At 36.1% G+C, this 25,720-nt stretch overlaps 1 protein-coding gene across 7 annotated transcripts in view; it reads left to right on the top strand.

Annotated features, from left to right (window-relative positions):
- CDH8 (cadherin 8) overlaps nt 1–25,720 on the top strand; it is a 721,537-nt gene that overhangs the window by 654,125 nt on the left and 41,692 nt on the right. For all 7 annotated transcript variants that reach the window (XM_021093979.1, XM_021093977.1, XM_021093978.1 and 4 more), the window contains one exon: nt 11,820–11,937. In XM_021093979.1, coding sequence (XP_020949638.1) covers nt 11,820–11,937 — 118 coding nt within the window. The remainder of the gene's footprint in view (nt 1–11,819; nt 11,938–25,720) is intronic.

Here is a 25,720-nt window from a genome sequence, read left to right as displayed (position 1 = left end):
GAAGAAAAAAAGCAAGGAAGGAAAGACGGAGGGAGGGAAGGAAAGAGGGAGGAAGAGTAGAGGGAGGAAGGAAGGGAAGAGGGAGGTGGGGGGTGGGTAGGAGGGAGTTAAAAAAGAAGAACAAAAACAAAACCAAAACCTGCTATACTCTGAATGTCAAAATGGAAATAGTCTCTGTAAAGTTCTAAAAAACACAAATGTAATAGATTTATTTTAACAAGGTGCCAAAGTACTGTATGTTTAAGAAATTTATCGTTTTTCAACTTCCTAATTTATTTCTGGATGGTGACATTTTAATTTAAATAAACAGCAGCTGACAGCATGACACTGGAGTTGTTAATCCAACTATTCTTGTGCCTCATGTGGGTGTTAGGAATTCAACTTACTATCTGCTGAGCAGTCTACCTGACAAGAGTCAGACTTTTTCCACATAAGAAAGGAAGAGCACTGTGGCTCTATACCCTGCAGTAATTATTCCAAAATATCAAGTTGTTACCCTCCTATGAAACAGTGGGCATTTTCCCCTAAACTACTCTATCTGAAGGATTCCCATTGTTTCCAGCTACCAAAAGAAGACACACATACATGTGCACACACACAAAGTAAAAGATAAAATTCTAATAACATCCATTGATTCTACACACTGAGCCACTGTAAATGTTATTTTAATCAAAATATTCACCTTCAGCAATGTTATGCAAAAGGTGCTAGCTTTTTAAAAATAATATTCTAACATTAGTTTCAATGTTGCTTAATTTCATGTCAAACCGCCCTCTATCAGTCTTATCTTTTGAGCATTTTTATTTATGATCCTTTGAGGAGGGACTCTATAAGACTTGGCAGTAAATATCATTTAGCTAAGTTAGTAAATGGAGTTGGTGGAGAGAGTTTGATCAAAATATATGCAGGTCAGTTTCAAGGATAAGGTTGTGGGGATCAGATTGTTGCTGGGGTAATGCAGCCAATCGCAGAGTTATAAGCCAGACATTTCTGATAATACAGAAACTGTCAAATGCTTTAGAATTTAAATAAAGCTCCATTGTTCATGCAAAACTTATCACACAAGTTCAGAGAGTCAATGGCATTGATATTTCAAAAATTTCACATTGGCTTCACTTGTGATATTGACATGCATGCCTTTGGACCTCCTGGAATCTGAAGGCTTACTCTGTGGATTTTGACTGTTTCTAAGGTTTTAATGATTCTTCAGCATTTTTTATCCTCAGAAAGAAAAATACATTGTTTCATCACCTTTCTTATGCAAGATCAAAATAAAAAACAGAAGCCGATTCTTTGTTTTATGATTTCTGCAAATCAACATGGAATGACTCATTCTGCGGGAAAATGTTTGTGTTGTGTATGTTCACTGCACTATCTTCTCCTCAAAGGAATGCTTATTAGAGTTTATATTTACATGGAGAGATCGGATCTTTGTTCAGCATAATTTTTGGACATTTGGCTGACTGGTTGATACACAGGCAGTTGTTCAAATAACTTCTGAATTTCTTGACTCCCTTATGCTCATCAGAACTCATGTTTGATTCATTACATCATTCCTAGGTCACTTTAAATGGCTCCAGTATATCATTTTTATATTTAACATTTTCCAAAATTCATATTTGCTATCCACACTAAATAGTGTTCCTTATACAAGTTCAGCATAGCTACACTTTCAATCATGTCTCGCATTACCCCATAAATGGCTGACTCACTTTGAAATTAGAATATTCATTATCACACATTCATGAAAAACAAATGGCAAAAACTGAATTAGCTCTAAATTCGTAATCTCAATATTTTTCAACAATGAATGTCTGCTTTATAACAGCCTCAGAGAAAGGACTGCAGGTGACTTTGAAGGGTATGGTTTGCCGGGAAGATACGGATTTAAGGCTAAACTCGAAGGGGATCAGCTTCCTGGGAGATGATGCTGCTGGAGGTCATTAGCAACAATGAAGCACAAGCCATTAAAAAAATCCCAATCCATAAAAACCTTCTGCACTGAGTGAGCTTCTGTAAGAGGTTCTTAAAACATCTCACAAAACAAAAACCAGTATCAACGTGAACACAGAGAATTCTACTGTGCTTAACTCTTTCCCACTGAATTGCACTCATTTAAAGAATCAAAAAAAAAAAAAAAAAGAAAGAAAGAAAGGAGGACACTTTCCTTTTCTTTAGGCGCCACACTCAAACCAAACATGAACGAGAACTAGAGAAACATCAGTGACCAGTGGTGGCCAGAAGGCCTTCTATACTCTGTTCTACATCTTACCTCCTTAATACGGTCTTTCTAGGATTTTATCTCAGATGCATACCTCTTGTTTCACATACATATAGAATTAGGGTAATTTGCTCCAGATGGTTCATTGTTGCAGGGGCTGAACTAAAAATATTGTTTATAAGTCTGAGTTAAGGTCTCTTGTTTAGTCTCAGAGAATATTTATTGTTTGAGAATTAGTTAGGCAATAGACTGGTTCAGCTCTTTTTCCTTCAGGGAAGAGCTTCCTGTTACTATAAATAAATCTAGTGGAGTATAATTTAAGCTTCATCATCATCTAGAGAAGCTCTTTAGCATCAAGTTAATTATGTGTGAGTTAAAAACATACTTTGGTTCATCTCTTTTAATCCCTTCTCTCAATGACCAATAATGCAGTAATATAAAGTTTACTTATCATGGGAGTATCACAGGTCAAAAAAGGAGATAATAGCCTATATTTATAGGTATGTATCTAGCCAAATTCTTGGCATGTAATAGATATTCACAAAATTTGAGAATCATGGTCCTAGTTTATTTCATTCAGCAGAGACAAATATTTCAACAATTAGCTTCTCAAATATTACCATGGAAACACTTGTTTTATTCACAGACACACAGTGTGCAAGTGAACCTCTTTAAATGAAAAGTCATTCATTTATGTCTTGAACAATATTTATTGTGCATCTACAAGATGCTAAGAATTGTAATATGACCCGGGGAAACAATATGAAAAGAACAACAACAACAACAACAAAGCGTTCCCTTCAATGGAACTGAATGAGGAAGAGGAATAATAAAACTTAGAATGAAATCAGTAGTATAATTTAAAATCTGAAAATGGCTGAAGAAGACAACACAGCTAGACAGAAGAACAAAGAAAAAAAAGCAGAGATCTACTTTATAAAGTGTCATCAAAGAAAGTCACTTTGTAAATGGATATCATTTAAGTTGAAACAAAAAAATGAGAAAGGGTTAGTCTACAAGAAGTAGAAACAAGAGGCTTCTAGCCAACAGGATAAGCTTGTGCTAAGACCCCAAAGGGAGAAAAACCTTGGTTGCTTGAAAAACTGAAGATGTTCTGTGGCTGAGAATAAGCAAGTATAATAAGGGTGTAATAAGCAAAAATGAAATTGGACAAAAAGAGTTTTATGTTTGCATAAAATCTACACACATACACAGAGAGAGATGAGCGCACATGCAATTAGGCAGGAAGAGCATTTAGAAGGCTGTAATCTGAAAAGATAATGGTAGCCTGGCCTAAAGTGCTGACAGTGAAGATGGAGAGAGGCGACTGGGGAGGCTGCATGCTTACATGAATGAAGTAATGTATGCAGGCATCTGACATGTAATCAACATCACTGCTCTGGGAATCTTGTGTTGCCACGACATTTACAGATCTGGGAACTGAAGCTGACAAAAGAGTATGGGTCTCACCTAAAGCCATGAAAAGTGGGGAAGATGGGCCTCAGTGTCTAATGTTTTTTATTTTTTAAACTTTTACTGAAGTATAGTTGATTTACAATGTCCAAGTCTATTCTTGCATGTCCGTAAGTCCCTGTGCTTTCTAGAATTTCACAATGCCTCCCAAAGAGCAGACTTTGAAATTCCATGGCCCCTGTAACACACTTTTTCAAAAAATATTAATGAGAACAAGATGCTCATCAAGAGTGAGTACTTTTCAAAAGAGAAAAAAATCAACCTTGTGACCAATAACACACTCTATTCAAAAGCATTCCATGAAAACTTAAGGGAAAAGAAATAAAGCTTAGTAAGAAAAGTAAAAATAATGATCCCTGGATTAACACTAGTAATGAACAAGTTTAGTACTTTATTTATGTATTTTTAGTTTCTGTTAGTCTTTTTCTAATAAATGTGAAACAATGAAATGAAATTATGGCATTTTATAACACTTATGAAACAATAAATATAGGAGATTTAATTTTAACTTTCCTGCCAGAGGGCATCTTTCAGCATCTATCTGCATACACAAAAGGGAGACAGGATTGATTTTAGAACAGATGAAATTGATGGCCTCAACGAAATGCATAAAATAAGATTTTCATTTTACTTTGGGTGGAGGAAGGGGATGTCAATTAGTGGAATGCATTAAAACACTATTGAAGAAGTCATGCGTACCAAAATGTATTTCAAGAGGGTCGTTCATAGAAGCATAACTTTTAGAGCGCGATTTTGACGTAGGAGGAAAAGCAAAAAAAAAGGGAAAAAGTGAAAAAATACAGTGAAAGGTTTGAAACTAGCACAATCTAAATGAGTCACAGCTCTGACATTTACTAGTTTTGTGACCTTGGGCCTTAACTTCTGTTAGTTTAAATTCTCATATTTTAGAAATTTCTAGCTCAATATCAAGGACTAAAGAAATAATTAGTAGTAGTATATGTTTTAACGGGTCTCATAGTTTGAAAAACAAAATATACTTTATTACTAGTATTGTATTGCTGTTTTTATTGTTGTTGGTGTTGTTATATATTTATGAGCTTTGATTTGGGGCAAAACACTATAAATAATCGCTTAACAAATCAGTATAAAAGAGGACAACCTATTCCCCCGTATTGGAATAACTCTTCCTCTGATAATTTACAAATGTTTTCTTTGTCAAGGGTGAATGAAGGGCTTTTACCTCATTCCTTCCCATATGAATTTGTGGGCTAATACTTTTTTTTCAAATACACTAGAATGAACTTACAGGAATATGTATGATCTAAATCTTGCTAAGTCAAGTTTGCAGCCTCTACATGCTTTGGCTGAACTTCTTACGTGATTCCAACATCCTATGCTTTATTCCGGCCCCTCACCTAAATATGATTGATAATCCACAGAGAAAATGGTGTAAAGGACTGTTTACAAATCTTGGGCTGGTACTGACCCACTCTTTTCATTTTGTTTTCAACCTACAAGTTAGTAAACAAGGATTTAGGATGGAAGTATGGTGCACAGTGTGTGCTGGATTTTACTTGTTCACGGGAGCCATGGTGATAAGCATGCCTCTGAAAAAAGTAAAACTGACACCAGATATTAGGAGGTTTTAGTTATAGGCTCTGAGTTAGCAACATAAATTGGGTAAGATATGGAACGAAGAGGAGCTGATATATTATTGGTAGAACAGAGATGCAAATGGAATTAGTGCAATAATCAGCTAGCTATGTAGATACAACACTTTCAAAGGAGACTGAAGAAATCTCCAGGATTTTAAGATTCATATGGGGTTTTGGAGGATAGCCTTTGTTTTTCTTTTTTTTTTTAATTGAAGCATTGACGATTTATGATGTGTTAATTTCTGCTGCACAGCAAAGTGATTTTGTTTTATACATACATATATATGTATACACCCTTTTTTAATATTCTTTTCCATAATCGTTTATCATAGGACATTGAGTATAGTTCTCTGTGTTATATAGTAGGATCTAGGTGGTTAGTTATCCCTCCATGTTTCATAACTTACATCTACTAACTTGAGCCTCCCACTCCATCCTTCCCCCAAGCCCTTCCCTCTTGGCAACCACAAGTTTGTTCTCAGGATAGCATTTCTTTCTTTTTTTTTTTTTTTTTTTTTTTTAATTTTCCCACTGTGCAGCAACAGGATAGCATTTCTTAAAGTAAGTACCTGAGAAACACTTTTAGGATATAGCACATAAGTATATGGTATGACGTATGGTGTGTGGTGTGGTGTGTGTGTGTGTGTGTGTGTGTGTGTGTGTACGCGCGCGCACGCACACACGTTTTACCAAATAAAGTTGGGAACTACTAAATTAAACATAGTTAAACATTATCTTCTGTAGATTTTGTTTAACGGTAAGATCCTCTTGCACTTATAAATACATATGAACCCCCAACAGGCTAGAACCAAATGGCCTTTGGCATTTTCCAAACGTAGTTGATTATAAAATCTTTAGAATTTCCTTCAAACAAAACTATTCAACTGGTGGTAAATGAAACCCAGCTGGAAAAATCTTGTTCCAGAAGAGCAAACAGTAGGGTGCATTTTCATCCTAGGAAGTAATGTTTGTGATGTTAACAAGACATCAGGAAATATTCCTGTGAAGTCTTGTAGTGGAAAAAACGGAGAGGAGATAAGATTAAAAGGAAGTTGAGACTTCTCAATTATGTTGAAAACTGTGGATTTCACCTGACTAATGAGGTTTTCAAAGCGGAACAAGTGATGCATTAATTAAAGTATTGATCATTTCAGAGGTGCACAACAAATGCGTGAAATATGCAAAGTTTGGCAAAAGAAACAGGAGAAAAAGTGGAAAATTCAAACTTTGTATAAATACATCCTTCAAAAGTCCTGGCTTTGTATAATTTTACCTCAACTTAGTTTCAGTAAAGGAAAAAGGAGTGAAAAAGAATGAAACCGAGTTCTGAGATGGGTTAATGAAGGCACAGCCCCAAATGTCTACCCAGAGGCCTGCGGGCGCCACATAACGTTTAAAAGAAGCGTATACAATCTGATCTACATTATCTTGTTATATTTTCTATAGGTCAGGCTCTGGATAGCCACCTAATATTTTTAAAGACAAGGATATATCCATAAAAAGAAATGTGACAGGGAAAAACCCTTTGGGGAGGAAAAGAAAAATATTGGTAGAAACTGGATTGCCGTGCCATTTATTAAAAAGTATCCAGGAACTATCCGTTTAATAGAAATGAAGTGTTTATTTTGAACTATATTATAACAGTTTTAAAACGATCGAGGAAAATTCGGGCATTGTGTGGGTTTTGATATAATTTCTAAATTCCTGGATTTCCTCGTTTTCAATTAATCATCAGTATAACTTGATTTCTCTTGGAGGCATAATTTAATTTTCAAAGACCACTCTTTCAGGGACTTGTTCTTAGCCTATTTGGGGGTTCCCTTCAGTTACGGACACCACTGATCATCCAGTAAAGGCTATGGACATTCTTCTTCTATAGGTGCATATATAAATGATTTCATACCATTTCACTCACCGATCCTCCTTTCCTTCCTCAAATGAAAAACCGCTGCTCTAAAAAAATAGAAGCTGGTATTTCAGGAACCTTAACATTGGTAACCGAAAATAAACTAGCAATAATAGGCAAAATCATGACTAGAAAACCACAGAGCATGCTGTCCTTTCTGTAGTCCCTTTGACATCTCCTCAATCACTCTCTCCCCACCGCCCTCAGAATCAGAAGGAAGTCTTAACACCCATCAAGCAGACAGCTGAGTGGATATGTCATTCCTATGCACTCTCCAAATCGTTGGCGGTCTAAGCCCCAAGTTATCCAAAGGACATGTGCCCAAGGGAGGAAAGTCAACAAGATTTTGAGGCAACGTGACACAATGGGGCAGGAAGATGCAGGGGGGTTGTTATCCAAAGTATCTGGGGTCAGATGTTACATATAAAATGTCTTTGACTCACTGGAGTTCTGAGAAGTCTCTTCATGCCTACCTTTCAAGGTTATGTAAGAATTAGTGATGATGCTAAAACATGCCTGACATGACTTATTTATTCATCCATTCATTTACTCATTTAGACAGTACCTATTAAATAGTGAGCACATGCCAGACCCTTTTATATAGCAGTGAGGGGGGGGAAAAATCAAACAACTCATCACCTAAGAACAAATCAATAATAATATCTACAGGAACTCATAGGGGATACCATAATAGATTCCATGAGAGTTTTAAGGTTGTTAACAGATCAGATAATCAGAATGTGTTTGCTGGCTGCTTGCCTTTTAAAAAGTTAATGACAGTGAAACTCTACTGCTATTAAATATTGATGAGTTAGAATAAAAGTCTAAAATAAAGTTTAATAAACTATATTAATAAAAACAATGTAACTTAGGATTAATGTTATTGATAAACAAAGAATAGTTTTTAAAAAGAGTCAGAATTATATGACCCACAATTCTCAATTTTTTTTTTCAGTTTTATGCCTTAGGAAGGTCATTTGATTTCAAAGCAGTACTTTCAAGAAATAAATTAGAGTGCTCCCTCAGAAATCCAAGCATGACCCTTAAATCCATTTCCTTATGCTCACATCCCAGGTATGATTTGTTTTTCTGGTAGAGATATATTAGCTTTTAGCTTCCCTTAATATTAATCCACAGTAAATTATCAGACATTAGATTTTTCAATTTCATCCTAACTTCATTGTTAGAAAGGAAAATCTTTAAACATCATATATGTACTACTAAAAATGTGTGCCCTCTCCAGAAATTTTTACATCCTTTTCATGAAATAGTTGTTTACTTACTTAAAAATTAACTGATGTAGCTCAAGATGGAACAGTGTGTGCAGGTTTCATTTGCCATCAACTCAGTGTACCTATAAAATCTGCTTGTGTGCAGGTGCACTTCATTGAATAAGTCTATTCTTTTTCTTCTATTGTTTAAAGCCAAGTATGTTCAGATGTTATTACATCAATGAAAACTGCAGCCTTTTTAAGATGGGGAACTTAATGCATTTTAATAGCATAAAGTCCTTCAAGTGATCTACTAGGCATCTACTTTAAGATAAAATGACCAGAGAGTGGCCATCTGCATTAAAATAAAACAAAGTGTCAAAAATAGTTTAAACCATAACCAGTTTGCAGGATATCTGGAAGTTAAAGATTCACTATTTCATCACTTTTTTCCCAACATATCATGCCCTGAGTGTGACGTACACTGGACAATACAAAGTCTCCTAATCAATAATAACGAGGGACTCAGGGACACCAAAGTTCTGCCCTGGCTCAAAAGAGTGGGATCTCAGACTTATGCATGCATCAGAATCATCTAGAAGACTGTTTAAAATGCAGATTTCTAGGCTCCATACCAAGACTTTTTGGTTCAGCAAGCCCAAGAAGTTGCATGTCTAACAGAGTTGCTGGCGTAAAGAAATGGTGGAAAAAATATTCATTGCGGGTGTAACATTTAGACCAAACTTCTGTGATGTGATATGACAGGTAATTATGCTTCTTTACTTCAGGTAAGCGAAATTATGGCCTCTTTTGTTTTGGCTGTGATAGCTTAATTTAACATGTAGATGTAGTCGCCAGCATTTGTGAATCATTTTCATGCAGATTACTTAGAAAGGTTAGGGATGGTGTTGCTTAGAGGAGTTCCACTCATTAAATACACCTTAAGAATGCATTTACTTATGAATGATTTCCACCCCAGAATATCAAGAAATCCTCTCTTCATTTGCTCTTCTTCTTCACACGTGACTCGTATATTTCAGGAATTACTTCTTTAGCAGGTGCACTTGGGAATAGAAGTCTTTTTGCAACAAAATTGGGTAAAGGGAGGAGAGGATGATACTGTGCTTACAAGTAAAACTCCCCACCCACCCCCGTTCTCCATAACGGCCTAAAAGAAGGCTCTTGTCAAATGGTTCCATTAAATATTTAAACCTGTAGGTTGTCCATAAAAAAAAAAAAATCTGTGTTTCAGGGCTTTTTCCCTTGTGCTTTAATTTTTTCATTTTTATAAAACTGGAAGCCTAGAGCACCTCTCTGCACTTAAATGTCAAGGCAAATATGCTAATTGTTTAGATCAAATTGCTTTTCCACCTAATCTGATGGAGGTGAGGCTCTGTGTAACATCAAAGTTATGCCTATCAAGGTGCTATGTCATGAATAAATGGTAGTGACCTTAACAAAAAAAAAATAGTAACTAAATAATAACAATGATGACTAACATTCATTGAACATTTACTAGGAGCCGGACACTACATTAAGAGATTCATGGGAATTCACATTACTAATTTAAATGACCCTATAAGAAAAATATTTTATTTATTTATTTATTCATTTTTGCTTTTTAGGGCCGCAGCCATGGCATAGGGAAGTTCCTAGGGGTCGAATCAGAGCTGTGGCTGCCGGCATAGACCACTGCCACAGCAATGCCAGATCCGAGCCGCATCTGCAACCTACACTACAGCTCATGGGCAATGCCAGATCCTTAACCCATTTAGTGAGGCCAGGGATCAAACCCACATCCTCATTGATACTAGTCAGGTTTGTTACCCTTGAGCCACCATGGGAACTCCAAAAGTACTCTTTTTTATTTGAAGTGTAGGAATACAAGAAGACTGAGTTTTAGAAAGAGTGAAGTAAGTCCCTCCGTGTTGTGTGAGGAATAAAGGATGAGCCTATGACTTCTATCCAGGCAGCTTTGTTTCAGAGTCCATCACCTTAATGGCTATCTCACTGCCTTAACCATGAGTTATATTTTGTGCTATTTTGTGTTATGTGGTTACCCGAGCTAAGAACAATTATAAGACATTTTGCAAGGTCCTTAACGACAGTAAAGCACTGACAAAGTAAGACTATTTTCCATTTTAAAAATGGAGAAACCAAATGAGAGAAGTGGTTTCATTTATGCCTAAAATAACCTTGATGCATACATATCATAGAGCCTGTGTGTAATACAATGCAAAACTCCACAGCCACTGAAAATGTTCTTAAATTGCGGTTCTCATCTTGTTTAGGTGATAAGTTGCAAGGCAATGATGTCCCTTTCTCAAGAAGTGATCCATTTTTTTTTTTTCTCTTTAACCATACTGGCAAAGTGGAATGGGACATAATTGTTCAAAGAGACATAACATAGTAGGCATCATAATTATAAATTTCACAAACCTGAGAGCATTTTCCTATTACTCTTTCATGGTAAATCTGATATCTCCTTGACTGTCATGCTTCATAGGCACTTTTTTGGGGTAGTAATTATGTTGTAGCTATTTACAGTAGTGGTATAAGCTATACGTTTTACTACGTTAGCTGTTGCCCCGTGTTTCATACTGAAGTGATTCATATCACAAAATTATACATAGGAGTGATTAAGCTAATTCTCTGACATCCCAAGGAACAACTCAGCAGTAAGGTAATGCAGCTTTGCAAATGAAATAAGCACATTCAACTGGCACCAATTCCAAGTATGTGTATCTATCCAAACAGTCCTCTGCACAGTGGTCATTCTTCTAATCCCTATAATTTATTCATCTCAGAATACACTCCAAAGCATTGTCTGCATGTGTCATCCATGAGCTTTAAAACCAGTATTCATTATTGGGAGAGAACAGAGGCAACTCTTCACAAAGTTTTGTGGCAGTGATGTTTGTGCTGAGAAACATTCTATCCGGCAGACACATGTGACCTAACGAGTATAGTGAAAGAGAGTTGTGAGATATGAGATTTAAGTCCTCTACTTTCCAGATCCTCCCAGGAGCCAGACTAGAATCACTGTAAAATTCTAGATTTCATTCTAGAAACCTGTACATACTCAAAGAGGACAGAAACCTGTAATTTCCCAGTGGAATTTCCAAATGCCCTTAAACTTGCTCTTTCAAGCCACTGACACTGAATGGACACAAATGTAATGACCTTAATTTTAACCCACTGATCAAAGCTAGGTTTTAAAATGATGAATGTTTCTTCTTTTCTTGGTGCAAACCATCCAAAACAGTCTAGAAAACTGAAAGGGATTCCTTGACCAAAGTATCACTCCACTAAAAGAATGTCACTCAGATTTTAAAGGCAGTGTGAGCCCTCTGATGTCATCAGAAATGCTGACGTCAAGTTTTATGTTACAGGTCATTCAAACAGTGAGTGCCATGGACAAAGATGATCCCAAAAATGGACATTATTTCTTATACAGTCTTCTTCCAGAAATGGTCAACAACCCGAATTTTACCATCAAGAAAAATGAAGGTAAATATATTAGCATTGTGAAACAGGGTAGAATATAAGTTGGAAAATAGGATGTGATTTCATAATTTGACTAAAAATATCAGTACAATAATTTTTTTCATCCACGAGTAGTTGAAACTTAGCTTAAGCCTAATGGCATAGCAATGATATCACTTCCTCTTTCCAATATTGAAACATTAGATAAGGAAATTGTGAATGTGCGAGTTAATTTTATCCAGGGAAAACCTCAATCACCTTACTTTAAAAAAACGAACAGTAACCTGTGAAAGTTCCACTAATTTCAAGATACCAAGATATCTGATAGAGGAGGAGCTGGCTTATACTTAGCAGTTGTTAAGTTTTAATTGAATGTTTACCAAGTCTTTAGGGAAAGCCTATTCTAATTTTGCCTGGTTTGTGGGTACACATTAGAGGTATTTGTTTTAAGCCTGCACCAACTTTGACAATAGCAATTAGATCAGAAAATCCTTCTTGAAGGACACTCCTTATCAGTACTATTTGGCAGCTAATATGAACTTATTTTATTGTTAAGTCTTTTACTCATAGAGAACATTTAATCTATTTCATTATTTCTTGAGAGCCAAGCTTGGATTAACCATTTCCCTTAACTATTGTCTATTACATATGAAGGTCATAGATCATTTTTAAAAAGTCTATCTCATCTGTACATTTTTCTTTCTAAGCTGCTATATATTTAGCAAGGATTTTAGCTGTTTATTTTGGCTCAGATGTATTTAAGTCTTAGTTTCAGCTGTTTTAGAATGATTGTATTGCCAAATAGATGCATTGTCTGGGGCTGTCTTATGGCTTTACTATAGGCATTTGTTTAGATTTATGTAGAGTCTAAGTAAAAGATATAGTCAATTAGAAGAGTAAAATTTGGTTCATGACATTTGGATCATTTGCTCTGTTCTGTTTCAAGGAGGTAGTGAATTTTGATAAAACCTCCTTTATGAAGTGAAATAACATTTTACAGTTCTTGTTAAATATATCGTGGCCTTACCTTTCAACATAATGCTGCTTAGTTCTTTAGGGATGCTTTGATAAATGTGAATGCATCACAGAAAAGGAAATGAGAAAGCTGTTATAGAGATATTACTCATATAGCTGGCTTCCACCATTATAAATATTAAGGAGACAAAAATCTTGATCTTTCTTCTCTACAATGGAGTTATATGTTAGCTTCCCCTAATTAGGAGCTCTAATCCAAATGCATTGTCTTTTGTTTTTTGGCTAACACTGCCAAGATTTGTTTTTTGTGGAAGTGACTCTGCCTAAGATGATAGCATCCTCAGATATCCCAAACTGAGTTGAATTTCTGTACAGAAGGATGGCTTATGTTTACTTTGATTGTGAGCTAAGTCAGTGTCAGTCATTATTTTTAAATATTAATTGTCCTACATTAAGAAAAAGTCTCTGTGAAGACATGTTTTCCCATCCTGATGGTTTTGAGCTCCTTGGTGAACTCTGCAGTTTTATGTATGCCTGTTTTAGGTATGACCCAGCAAAGTCACTGCATAAACATGTGCTGGATGAATGAGAGGTGGTTACTGGGTGCCTACGAAAGTGCAGTTATGCCCTAAACCTTTTAAAGAGGAGATTTTAGCCCTATAGTGAATGTATTTCAAGTATTTTCTCTAATTTTTAGAATCGGTACAAAGTAAAAGTTTGTACACTTAGAAAACCTCCTTTTGCCCCATCACACATTTTGACAAACCCTGTAATAGAATATTTAAAGGCATTTGGATTATCTGTTTCATCTTGAAACTAGAAAATAGAAGTGAAATTTTGACTTACCTCACAGGTGTGTATATGTGTGTGCATGCATGTGTGTGAGAAATAACTGAGAAAAAAAAAGATGCTAGGTATCACAAAATGACCTCAGACAGAAAATGCACTCTCTGTGCCACAATGGTTTATGTAAAATTATATGTGTTGATTTATTTTGCAAAGGATAATCATATAATTTATTGTTCCAACTGGGATATTTTTTAAAGTGCAAGGGGTTGCTCTGAATGTTTGTATTTATGCCTAGAAAAACCATAAACCAGAGACTGTCTTCTATAAACGAGGACATATGTTCTCTGTGATTTTGGATTTAGGATAGAAATATTCAACATCTCCACAGAATAAATCATGAGCCCATAGGTCTTTGGAATAGATATGGCAAGTTTATACTCTATCTCCCTTTTTCTAGATCAAAAATTCATGAGTTTTGTTTCATAGAGCACTACTTTTGTTGGCACCTGGATAGTACTCATGAAGATTAAAAAAAGAAAAGAAAAAAAGTCTCCTCTTAACATTTAGAATCAATTAAAGTAATGGAAAGAAGTTGTCAGATTTAAAATATTGGAGATATATGGATAAGAAGGTGGATAAAAAGATGTCTTATGAGCCTGTTACTCATTACTTGTTTTGCGTTTTTTGGTTTGTTTTTTGGCTGTACCATGGCATACAGAAGTTCCCAGACCAAGGGTCCAACCCATGTCACAGCAGTGACCTAAGCCACTACAGTGACAATGCAGGTCCTTAAGCCACTGAGCTACACAGAAACTCCCCCATTCTTTGCTAATGAGAACACACACACACACACACACACACACACACACACACACACACATTTCAATGTTAGACGTTATTTTAAAACTATGGGAAATTTTATGTTTTATGGAGTGAAGCAAATGGCAAACTCGTATTCAGAATTATTTTTTCTTCTTCACATGGACCTTAAAATGGTCAATAGCTGATGTTTCTCCACTGAGAACATGATGTGCAAGTCATGTACAAGTTTCAGCCCAACAGATAAAGGTTATGCTTTTGAGAGAGCCAATATATTCAAATCCATAATTGATGGGTCGATGATCCCTCTTTTAATTAGGTCTTCAAGGGAAATGTTTTCAGTGTTTGGCATTTTCTAAGAAACTGCAGCATGTGTTTCAACTTGAAGTTGCTGTGATCATTCTCCTTTCTCATATGGATTGGTCCTTCTGCAATTTTCAGCTGACTAATTCATAATCAAAAAACAAAATGAGATAGAAATTAACTGTCTCTTGTCTCCTACACAGTTGAATGATTTCACAAATAATTTTCTCTCTGAATATAGGAGAATTCTATTTCTGTCAGAATAGGAAACAACCTTTAATACAGCAAAAGGGGAAAACAAAGGCCCAAAATGTGACGAGTCACTCATATCCCATGCACACCCCACACAACCACAGCACTTTGATTCTGCCTAATTATGCCACCCAGACATGAGTTTCTTCCTCTTCCAAGGGGGTGAACTTATAAACAAGAGGAATCGGCCACCTCTCAGTACTGGCTTCCATTCTAGTCATGAAAAATGGAGGATATTCCACAATTAAATATAACAAGTCAGGGGAGATAATATGGATCTTTTTCAGATACAAAATATCTTGCATGTGGAAAATTGAGGTCTGCAGAAACTTGATCTTCTCTATCCTGCACACTGTAGTTAAAAGATTTGATTGAAATTTCTAGAAAGCAGGTTGGAAAAATGGAAGTCTTCATGTTTTATATTAAAATACTTGAATCATGTGTATAAAGAAATGAGAATAAATATAAAACACTGTTCCCTAATGAGGGCCTGTGGGAAGGACAGACATAGACTTGGCCTCAGTTACAGCTTGCAGAGTCCTAAGGGAAAGACAGCAAAGGAACCAGATGACCCTAAGACACTTTCCTCTTCTTTATGATTCTTTTTAAGCCAAAATTCTATTGATGAGAACTGCACTCTGCCGGCATGATCGTGGCAATTAATTTGGATAATGTAGACGCTGACGAGAGTGGTGAAATAAGTGTGCCTCGGGTTATCTCAATGACCGTTATATGGTTGCCTGTTTAGAATATAACTCCTGTTTTATTTTGTGGGGTTTCCATCTTAACTCAAGGGCCAACCTCAATCACTACGTGTTTCCTGTCTCTAGAACGTCCCTTGTGAGAACACTGACGACAGGCAAGCTATTATTTTAACCTCAGTTTCCTCATCTGTAATACTGATAAGGATTACACTATATCCACCCCACAAGTGTACTGTAATGGGAATGAGTAGCTGAGGGCTTAGACAGTTCCGGCATGTAGAAAAATACTCATCATTAAATGGGACAAGATCTTATTTATGTGAATCTATTAATTTCTAAATTTCCATGCTGTATTCCATCTCTTCTGGCTTATCATTCTCAACCATATCTCTTTGAATTTTGAATAATGTCCAGTAGTTCTGAAAGTGGTCTCATTGTGGAAACTGTGATCCTCATTAATATGTATTGCAATGTACTGTAGTCTGTAGGGTATTATCATAGAAACATAAAAGGAAAAAAAAAAAGTAGGAAGATGAGAAGGTGGGGAAAGAATGAAAACATTTACCAGCCACAAAAATAACGGGGATTCCTGGATCTGGTTTTAACTATACAGGCTTTTCGGCTTTATTTTTTCTCCTTTGCCAACATGAAATTCAGCTTTCTCCACACAATGGCTAAGCCCAATTTCTAACTTAAGATGACTTTTCATTCCAAAGTTATCTTAAATCATCCACAACTTCCCAACACCTGTAGTCTGTGGGAATCATTTTGTATAAGTTGGAACCTTAAAGACCATCCTCCTTTGTTCTTCTGAATAATGCCAACTTAATTCAGACTCTTCTTGTCACACAAATAAAGCGTACTGCTTGAACGTGAAAGTGGATTTCCCTCATTCCAAGACAGCCAGAGCGGATCCTCTGTCCTCCAGCTTCTCTCCAGCTGAATCCTCACACACACCTCTCTTGTATTCAGGATGTAGGTTTCCAGGTAAACAGAATCTCTCTCTCCTCCACCTTAAGCCAGCTCTGTTCCATCCAGGCTGAACTGGACCAGAAAGGCCTTCTTGATCAAAGCAAAAAGGACCGCCTTGGTAAGCCACTTGTCCTCTTCTTGGCTACCTCGAGCGTCATTAAAATTTTCCATTACACCAAGCTACTTTGAAAGTGACAGAGGACTTCCCTAAACAGCATCTCTTTCCTCAAGTGGCCTTTATAGAAGCCCCCATCCCTCAGCAATAGCACATTCATTATGATTGGGTTTCTTAGGCAACGATACCTAAGCAACAAGTGAAAAATATTTGCTTTTAAGAGTGTGATAATGAATACCTACGCATGTGTGTTTCTGATATGGTCCACTCTGCTCACATAGTAGACTTTTCCACAGCACCAAACTTTGACAAGAGGGCCTTTTTCATATACGGTATTAACTTTCACCCCTATGAAGCATGGCATTTCTGCTCAATGTTGAATCATAAAAGGTAGTGCTCAATTTGCATGAAACAGAAGGGCCAATTGGGATTCCAAATATGCAGAATAGCATTATGCATACATGATCCAAAAAGGCTTCTGCTTCAGTAATTCATAATTTATTGTTTATGCTTCCAGCAATGTTTCGTTGATAAAAAGCCATTTATGTTTCATTTTGTCGTCTAAACTGTAATTAAGGACGATGTGCAAGCTAAGAAAAATAGATAACAGATCTGTACTTCCACTTTCTGCATATGACTGTGTAGTTTGGTTCAGAAAACTAGATTTTCTTTGCTTAAGTAGTTTTTAGAAACTTGTTTTTATAGTTTCCGTGTCTTTTTTTTTTTTTTGTATGTTTGTCTTTTTTTTTTCAACTCATAATACAAGAATACCTTCAGAAGTTAAGAAAATTCCTTTGCAAAAATTGAAAATCCTAAAATTATTGCTCTGGTCAGATATAGCAGATTGCAGTACCTATTTTTCAGTATATGTTAGGGAAGACAATTTCGTTCTGAGATTGCTGACTCCTATGGAGTAATTTACATACATTGCATATGTTTATATGTATAGTTGTCCATATGCTATTCAAAGTTATGAATTGGTTCAGAGCTTTGCCGTCAATTTGCTAGCCATCCATTTCTGGTTCCTACAGAGAATCCTAATTCTGAAGATTTTTGAAAGAGAAAACCCAAGAGATAAATCAGCACCTGGTTATTTATCTTGAGGTTATCTTAGTTATTATCTTAAAGATGCATAAGGACCTAGAATTTATATATACAAATTTTGCTTTCTGAGACTTTTGCTTCACAAGAAAAACAGAACAATAAAGGAATCAATGAACGCCAGGGGCGAGTATAAAGAACTACTCAGATAATTAAAAATATATATATCAACTCTTGTTTGGGCCACATTGTTGTTTGTGCCATTAAAAATACTGGTATTTACTGATTTATCATCTATTTACAAGCAGGACACTAGGCCTTAGGATTGTGTGGGTGCCAAATAAACATGACTGTCCTTTGGTAAGCACAACCAGATATTAAAATGGAATGTGGAAACAAAATGAGCTGTCAGTCTATGCAAATTCTCCTTTTCTAAAAAAGCATTAAATGTAGTTGACAATCATTTCATCTCCTTTCAGCACAGAAGTTTGCATTTTGAATTAATGTGAGCACTTTATAGACACAACATTAGGCATACGTGACATTCTGTCTGGGGATGTGACCTGAATAACAGGGAAGGCTCTTCGGATCCTTCCGTTTATTACAGTGTACGGAGAAGGCAGGGAAAGAATTTGGAAACAATAAAGGGGACACTTGCATAGATAAACATTTAAAAAGTTGACTTGGGATGAATTAGAATGAACGATAAAAGAGAGCCCCTGTGGATAGAGAAATGCTCAGGCTTCCTGGTTAAGAATATTTAGTTTTGCATTCTAGCTCTTCTGAATATGAACTGTGAGAACTTATACAAATTCTGCATAATCTTGAGCCTTTATCTATAAAATGAAAATTATAATTACCCCATGTTGTTTTGTATAAAAACATTAAGAAAAAAATGTGCTAAATTTAGTGTCTGATAAATAGAAGGCCCTCAGTAAATACATTTCCTTTGTCTCTCTCTCTCCTTCCTCTACACACTTGAGAGCCCCCTGAATGTCTCTCATTCACTCCATGCAACAGATAAAAACACTGAAAAAGAAACAGTAACTAGTGATATACTATTCAACTGCCCCTTACCTGAAAGGCCAATGACTGAACATATCAGTAACACTAGTCATGAGTAAAGCAGGGAGAAAGGAAAAAAGGAAAAGAAGAGTATTTGGGTAACTTAACTTGTTCTTTGAATATAACCCTTGTTACCATAACATAATCAATGGATAGAGAGTACCTATAAATTGTAGGTTTCCACAGGACTTGATCCAGTTGCATGTAGTTCTCTCTATACTGGCAAATGGGATATTTGAGAGGTGACAGAATGTTACAGTTTTTTGAGCTAGGTGCACCTTGGTAAATAGCCAGATTATGATGATATAGATGCTAGCTACAGATACTTCAAATATATTTTTTAAAAATTATTAGCAGTGTGCTTTAGGCAGTGATGATAGGTGTCCATCTCCCAGCTTAATTTCACCATCTCTCTCTCCTTTCTACCTTGTTCTCATCTTACAGACCCTTACACACCCTTTAGGCTGAACATGCAAAAGCAATGATGCCTTTTACTTTCCCTTCCATTTGTCTGGAATATGCATCCTCTGCTCCCTCTATTTTCTCTCTAGCTAATTTCTAGCCATTCGTAACAACCCAGGCTCCCCTCATCTGTGAACAGAGCAAGAGTGCTTAACAGTTGCTGTAAAGTCTTCTTTGCTTTGCTTTTCAGGACTGTGTGGTAACTGCTAAGGCAGACAGGGATATCTATCCTGAGTCAAGGAGTATCTCCTCCAGCATCCTCTGAGGCTCTTGATAACAGATCATATCTTTATTCACTCATATTCATCCAATGCCTATTTATTTAGTGCTTACCATGTGCCAGGCACTACCTTAGGAACTGGAAATAATGGAGTGAATAAAGTCGACACTGTTTTCGTCCTCCTGTACAGAGTATTTTTGTTCTCCTTAGGACTCTGTCTTACACTAATTTGAATTCTCAGAGAGGAAGGCTATAATTTAACATGGCTTTTTGTCATACAGCAGAGACATTCACAGGCTAGCCTGCAAAATACTATGATTTGGGGAAGAATGATCACACATTCTAACTTCTAGACTGTCATAAACAATGTTCCCTCTTAAATCTTACCCAACTTGTAAAACTGGTTCTACATAAATAGTTAGGTTTTTCTGGATTCCATCTATCACATCTATACAAAGCATCTGTCTGATCAGTGTGGTGACAGATATCTGAAGTCACAAAGAGATCATTCTCCCTGTGAGTTTCAGATCAGTGTCCTCATTATTCCTGAGCTTAGACAAACTATGCCGAACTATACTCTTCTATACTCTTTGACTTGCAGAGTCAAATCATGTTGGTGAGCACTCTTCAAATTCACAGTGATCCAAAAACTTCCCTGCAGTTTGGGCTGTACCACTATGAGCTGGGGCTGCTGTTTCTATTTTTGCAAGTTTATTAGACTCCATTCTAGTTTTGATCCAAGTCTCATTATAAATAGTTCATGCCTTTTTCAGTTGCTATGCATAGTTGATTTAGATACCTGTAAGTTAACACGTTTTAGCTAATTTCAGTGTAGCTTGTTGTAGCTAATTTTCAGTGTAGTAATGTTTACTGAGGGCCCTTGGCAACTAGAGGATGGTATTGTGCTGATTTCTGGACATGACTTTGGGTTCACTTCTATCTGTTGCCTGTTCTATCCAAGCTGCTACCAGAATGAATGTGCCAATGCACTTTGTAGAGGAAGATATTAATTGTTGTCCTTGGTCCTTTTGCGGTTACTCATTGCCTTTGCTCTCATCCTCGTAGATTGCCTACTAGAATTCCTCCTTCTCCTGCTTGAGTATATTATTCTCAGCCTTTTGAAGGTGTTTATCTTAAAGCAGTCTGAAAACAAGGTGAAACCGTACCTGGTGTGCTAAGCACAATCATCCTTCTCTGAGTTTCATGCTTTCATTTGGCCAGACAGTCATTGCTAGTTTCATCAAGGTCACGCTGTGATATACTTCTCGCCAGACTTCAGTTTCCTCTCGCACAGAATGAATAGGTTAGTGCTGGAGCTAAGGACTCATCTATTCTAACATACTGAGTGTGCAAACATGTGTATTAGGGGAAAAATAGCGCAAACGTTGAAATCAGACAAATCCCGCATCCAGCAATTAATGAAGATGTGACTGTGGACAAGGCTTTTAACTTTCTGTAACAGATTATGTTAAAGCACAACTGCTGTGATGGACCAAGCAAAGAACCTAGGATAAATGCCAAGGGCAGTACCTGAACTTAAGTGATACTCTATGTTCTCTGTCTTTATTAACCTTCAAAAGAAACAACACACATAGAAGTGATCTTTACACCTGAAATCAGATTTTGCTCACTCCCAAAAATAAATTAATGAAGTAGTTCTTTATATTTTGAGTATATCTGCATCTATTCTTGATGCTTTTAATAGGATTAAAAAAACAACTGTCTCACATATTGAAGAGATTTCTCCACACATACACATACACACACACACACACACACACAGAGGTTACTAAAATGGAGCTGAGAAGTAAATCAGTATAAACACACAATATGTATATCAGTAATAGATATTTTTAAAAGTTTTCTCAGTGCACAGTTTCAAATATTAAAAATAAAAAAATAACATTGGCCATGCTCTGAAGCATATCGTGAGTGACATAAAACTTTGTTATAAATGTTGGTAGGATGGAGTTCCCATCGTGGCTGAGCTGAAATGAATCCCCGATTAGGAACCATGAGGTTGTTCGATCCTTGGCCTTGCTCAGTGGGTTAAGGATCTGGTGTTGCGGTGAACTGTGGTGTAGGTCGCAGATGTGGCTTGGATCTGGCATTGCTGTGGCTCTGGCATAGGCCGGTGGGTACAGCTCCGATTAGACCCCTAGCCTGGGAACCTCCATATGCTGCGGGTACGGCCCTATAAAGACAAAAAGACAATAAAATAAATAAATAAATGAAAATAAATGTTGGTAGGCTGAAGTTCAAGGAAGAAAGCTTTAGACTGGTTGAGACAATTATCTAAAATTCATTATCGTTTTTTTCCCCAGAGAATAGAACTAAAATGTATGCAAGTAATTATATAAAGTTCACATTTTGAATGAGTAGGGAAGAAACACAAAGAGAACGTATATCCCTGTGTTAATCCTGTTATAACTTTTCTTTCTAAAATATTTATTTAAAATGGATGTTCAATTTTACAAGGACTTTTTTTTCCAGGGAATCATCTAACATTGCATAGCATGAAAACAGAATTGCTTAAAAAATAATTTTCACTGAGAAATATAAAGATGTATTATAAAGATTAGAAAGTAGGATTACCTCTCTGGTTAGGTTATTATTGAGAAGTCCTACGATTATTTTCAGATAAAGCTGTACTTTTTTTATTTTGAATGGGTTATGTATCAAATTGTAAAAAAAAATAGGTAAAATGTACTGAGCATCTATTATTTAAAATAATTTACCTAATATTCATATATTACTATATATATTCAGAGTATTATTATGCTACTTTATAGCTGAGGAAATGGAAGCCTCGTAATTGACTTTCCAGGCATAAAATGCAGCTACCAAGCAAGCTGTTAAAGCTGCATTCTCACCAGCATCACATACAGTCTTCTAATGCTTTATGCTGTACTTCTAGAACACTTGTTCAGTAAAACTGTTGATATTTCATTTATAGTTTTCAAACAGTTGTGCTTTCTTTTTACAAACTATGGAAGGTTAGAAACCAATAGCTAAACATCAGAGAAGATCATCATAGTATTAGTTGGAGAAAACCTAGCAACATCAAAAAAGAAAAAACAGTCAATGATTTACGTAGATAATGCAGGCCTAAAACACCATTATGCCTCCTGCTTAGTGAACATCTACTACATGAATGATTCTAGACTGTCAGCATCTGACCTTCACAATGGTCTTTGCAATTCATTGCAATGATAATGAGTTATGAGTTACTAAGACATGTGGTAAAGTATTAGTTTGCTATATGTAAGAAAAAAACAAAAACAAAAAAAACGGAGACTCCTGTATTAGGCTAATAGACCCGATTCAGTCTTGCATAACTTATCCTCTAAATCTAATGAAGGTATAGAAAAGATATAGATATAGAAGATATAGAAAAATGAAAGCCACAAAAACTGATAATAAATATGTTGCCAAATATTGGAGAACTATCTACTTAAAAAGCTAAAATGTCCATATTAAAAAATACTAGCAACACCACCACCACCACTAGTATGCCAAAGATGATTTTTCTGTCAGAAATGGGAGAAATCTACTTTCTAGAAACTTGGTTAGAGGGCCTTGGTAGCCCTTTGGTGAAGAAACAAAGTATATATCAGTCATAAAAATTGAGTAACCAATCCCATATGTGTTCCTTTTGCTTTTCCGATATCTTCTAATAATTAAACTCACAGCAGTCAATTGGACAAAAGGCATCCAGTGAATAGTAATGGGAAATTGCAAGAGAAAACTACCATTTAATTTTGATTATACATATTTTATTCATGCTGCACTATCCAATTGTAATGACCACACATAATCACTCAAATATATACACAGTGCATTAAGACAGAGAACACATAAATCACTTAAACTTTTTAAATACAAAGAGTCTAAAATACATTAAATGGAAAGAAAAAGCATTTAGAAATATTTACTATTTTTTGGAAATGGGACTTGTGTAGTCCTGTGATTATGCATAAACAGGTTTTACATACTTTTTAGTAATATGATGTGACATTTACATGATCTAAAGTTAGAGACACATAAATACATAACACTTGACTTAGATTCTTAACCATTTACTTGGCTATTTCTTTTATTTTTTATTTTATTTTATTTATTTTTTTCCCACTGTACAGCAAGGGGATCAAGTTATCCTTACATGTATACATTTTTCCCCCACCCTTTGTTCTGTTGCAACATGAGTATCTAGACATAGTTCTCAATGCTACTCAGCAGGATCTCCTTGTAAATCTATTCTAAGTAGTATCTGATAACCCAAGCTCCCGATCCCTCCCACTCCCTCCCTCCCTCTCCCATCAGGCAGCCACAAGTCTATTTTCCAAGTCCATGATTTTCTTTTCTGAGGAGATGTTCATTTGTGCTGGATATTAGATTCCAGTTATAAATGATATCATATGGTGTTTGTCTTTATCTTTCTGGCTCATTTCACTCAGTATGAGAGTCTCTAGTTCCATCCATGTTGCTGCAAATGGCATTATGTCATTCTTTTTATGGCTGAGTAGTATTCCATTGGGTATATATACCACCTCTTCCGAATCCAATCATCTGTTGATGGACATTTGGGTTGTTTCCATGTCCTGGCTATTGTGAGTAGTGCTACAATGAACATGAGGATGCATGTGTCTCTTTTAAGTAGAGTTTTGTCCAGATAGATGCCCAAGAGTGGGATTGCAGGGTCATATGGAAGTTCTATGTATAGATTTCTAAGGTATCTCCAAACTGTTCTCCATAGTGGCTGTACCAGCTTATATTCCCACCAACAGTGCAGGAGGGTTCCCTTTTCTCCACAACCCTCCAAGCACTTGTTATTTGTGGACTTATTAATGAGGGCCATTCTGACTGGTGTGAGGTGGTATTCTGGTAGTTTGATTTGCATTTCTCTTATATCAGCGATGTTGAGCATTTTTTCATGTGTTTGCTGGCCATCTGTATATCTTCTTGGAGAAAGTCTATTCAGGTCTTTTGCTCATTTTTCCATTGATTAATTGGCTTTTTTTGCTGGTGGGTTGTATAAGCTGCTTATATATTCTAGAGATTAAGCCCTTGTCAGTTGCATCATTTGAAACTATTTTCTCCCATTCTCTAAGTTGTCTTTTTGTTTTCTTTTGGGTTTCCTTTTGATGAATATAGATGCAAAAATTCTCAACAAAATCTTAGCCAACTGAATCCAACAACATATCAAAAAAATTATACACCATTACCAGGTAGAGTTCATCCCAGGTTCACAAGGATGGTTCAACATATGCAAATTAATCAACGTCATACACCACATTAACAAAAGAAAAGTCAAAAATCATATGATCATCTCAATAGATGCAGAAAAATCATTTGACAAAGTCCAACATCCATTCATGATCAAGACCCTCGCCAAAGTGGGTATAGAGGGAACATTCCTGAATATAATCAAAGCCATTTATGATAAACCCACAGCAAATATAATACTCAATGGGGAAAAACTGAAAGCCTTCTCAAATCTGGAACAAGACAGGGATGCCCACTCTCACCACTGCTCTTCAACATAGTTTTGGAAGTCCTAGCCACAGCAATTAGGCAAACAAAAGAAATAAAAGGCATCCATATAGGAAGAGATAAAACTGTCACTGTATGCAGACGACATAATACTATACATAGAAAACGCTAAGGACTCAACCCCAAAACTACTTGAACTGATTAATAAATTCAGCAAAGTAGCAGGATATAAGATTAACATTCAGAAGTCAGTCGTATTTCTGTATACCAGCAATGAAATATTAGAAAGGGAATACAAAAATACAATACCTTTTAAAATTGCACCTCACAAAATCAAATACCTCCAAATATACCTGACCAAGGAGGTAAAGGACTTATATGATGCTTGGCTATTTCTAAGGTTATTAAGTTCAGGGAGAACAAAGTAGGGACTTTGTTCTAGGGCATCAGACCTATATCTCAATGTAGTCTAGTGAACCATTTGTGATGGAGAAAGATCAATCGTAGTGGCCTGAAACCACATCAGGCCAACATATTATCTTTGCCTTTTTCTTATCCAAAGCCTAAACTCTAATCTGATGCCTTTAAACTTCACTA

This window comes from Sus scrofa, chromosome 6 (assembly GCF_000003025.6).
Source record: "Sus scrofa isolate TJ Tabasco breed Duroc chromosome 6, Sscrofa11.1, whole genome shotgun sequence".
Lineage (NCBI taxonomy): Eukaryota > Metazoa > Chordata > Mammalia > Artiodactyla > Suidae > Sus > Sus scrofa.
This window is presented reverse-complemented; position numbering and strand designations above follow the sequence as displayed.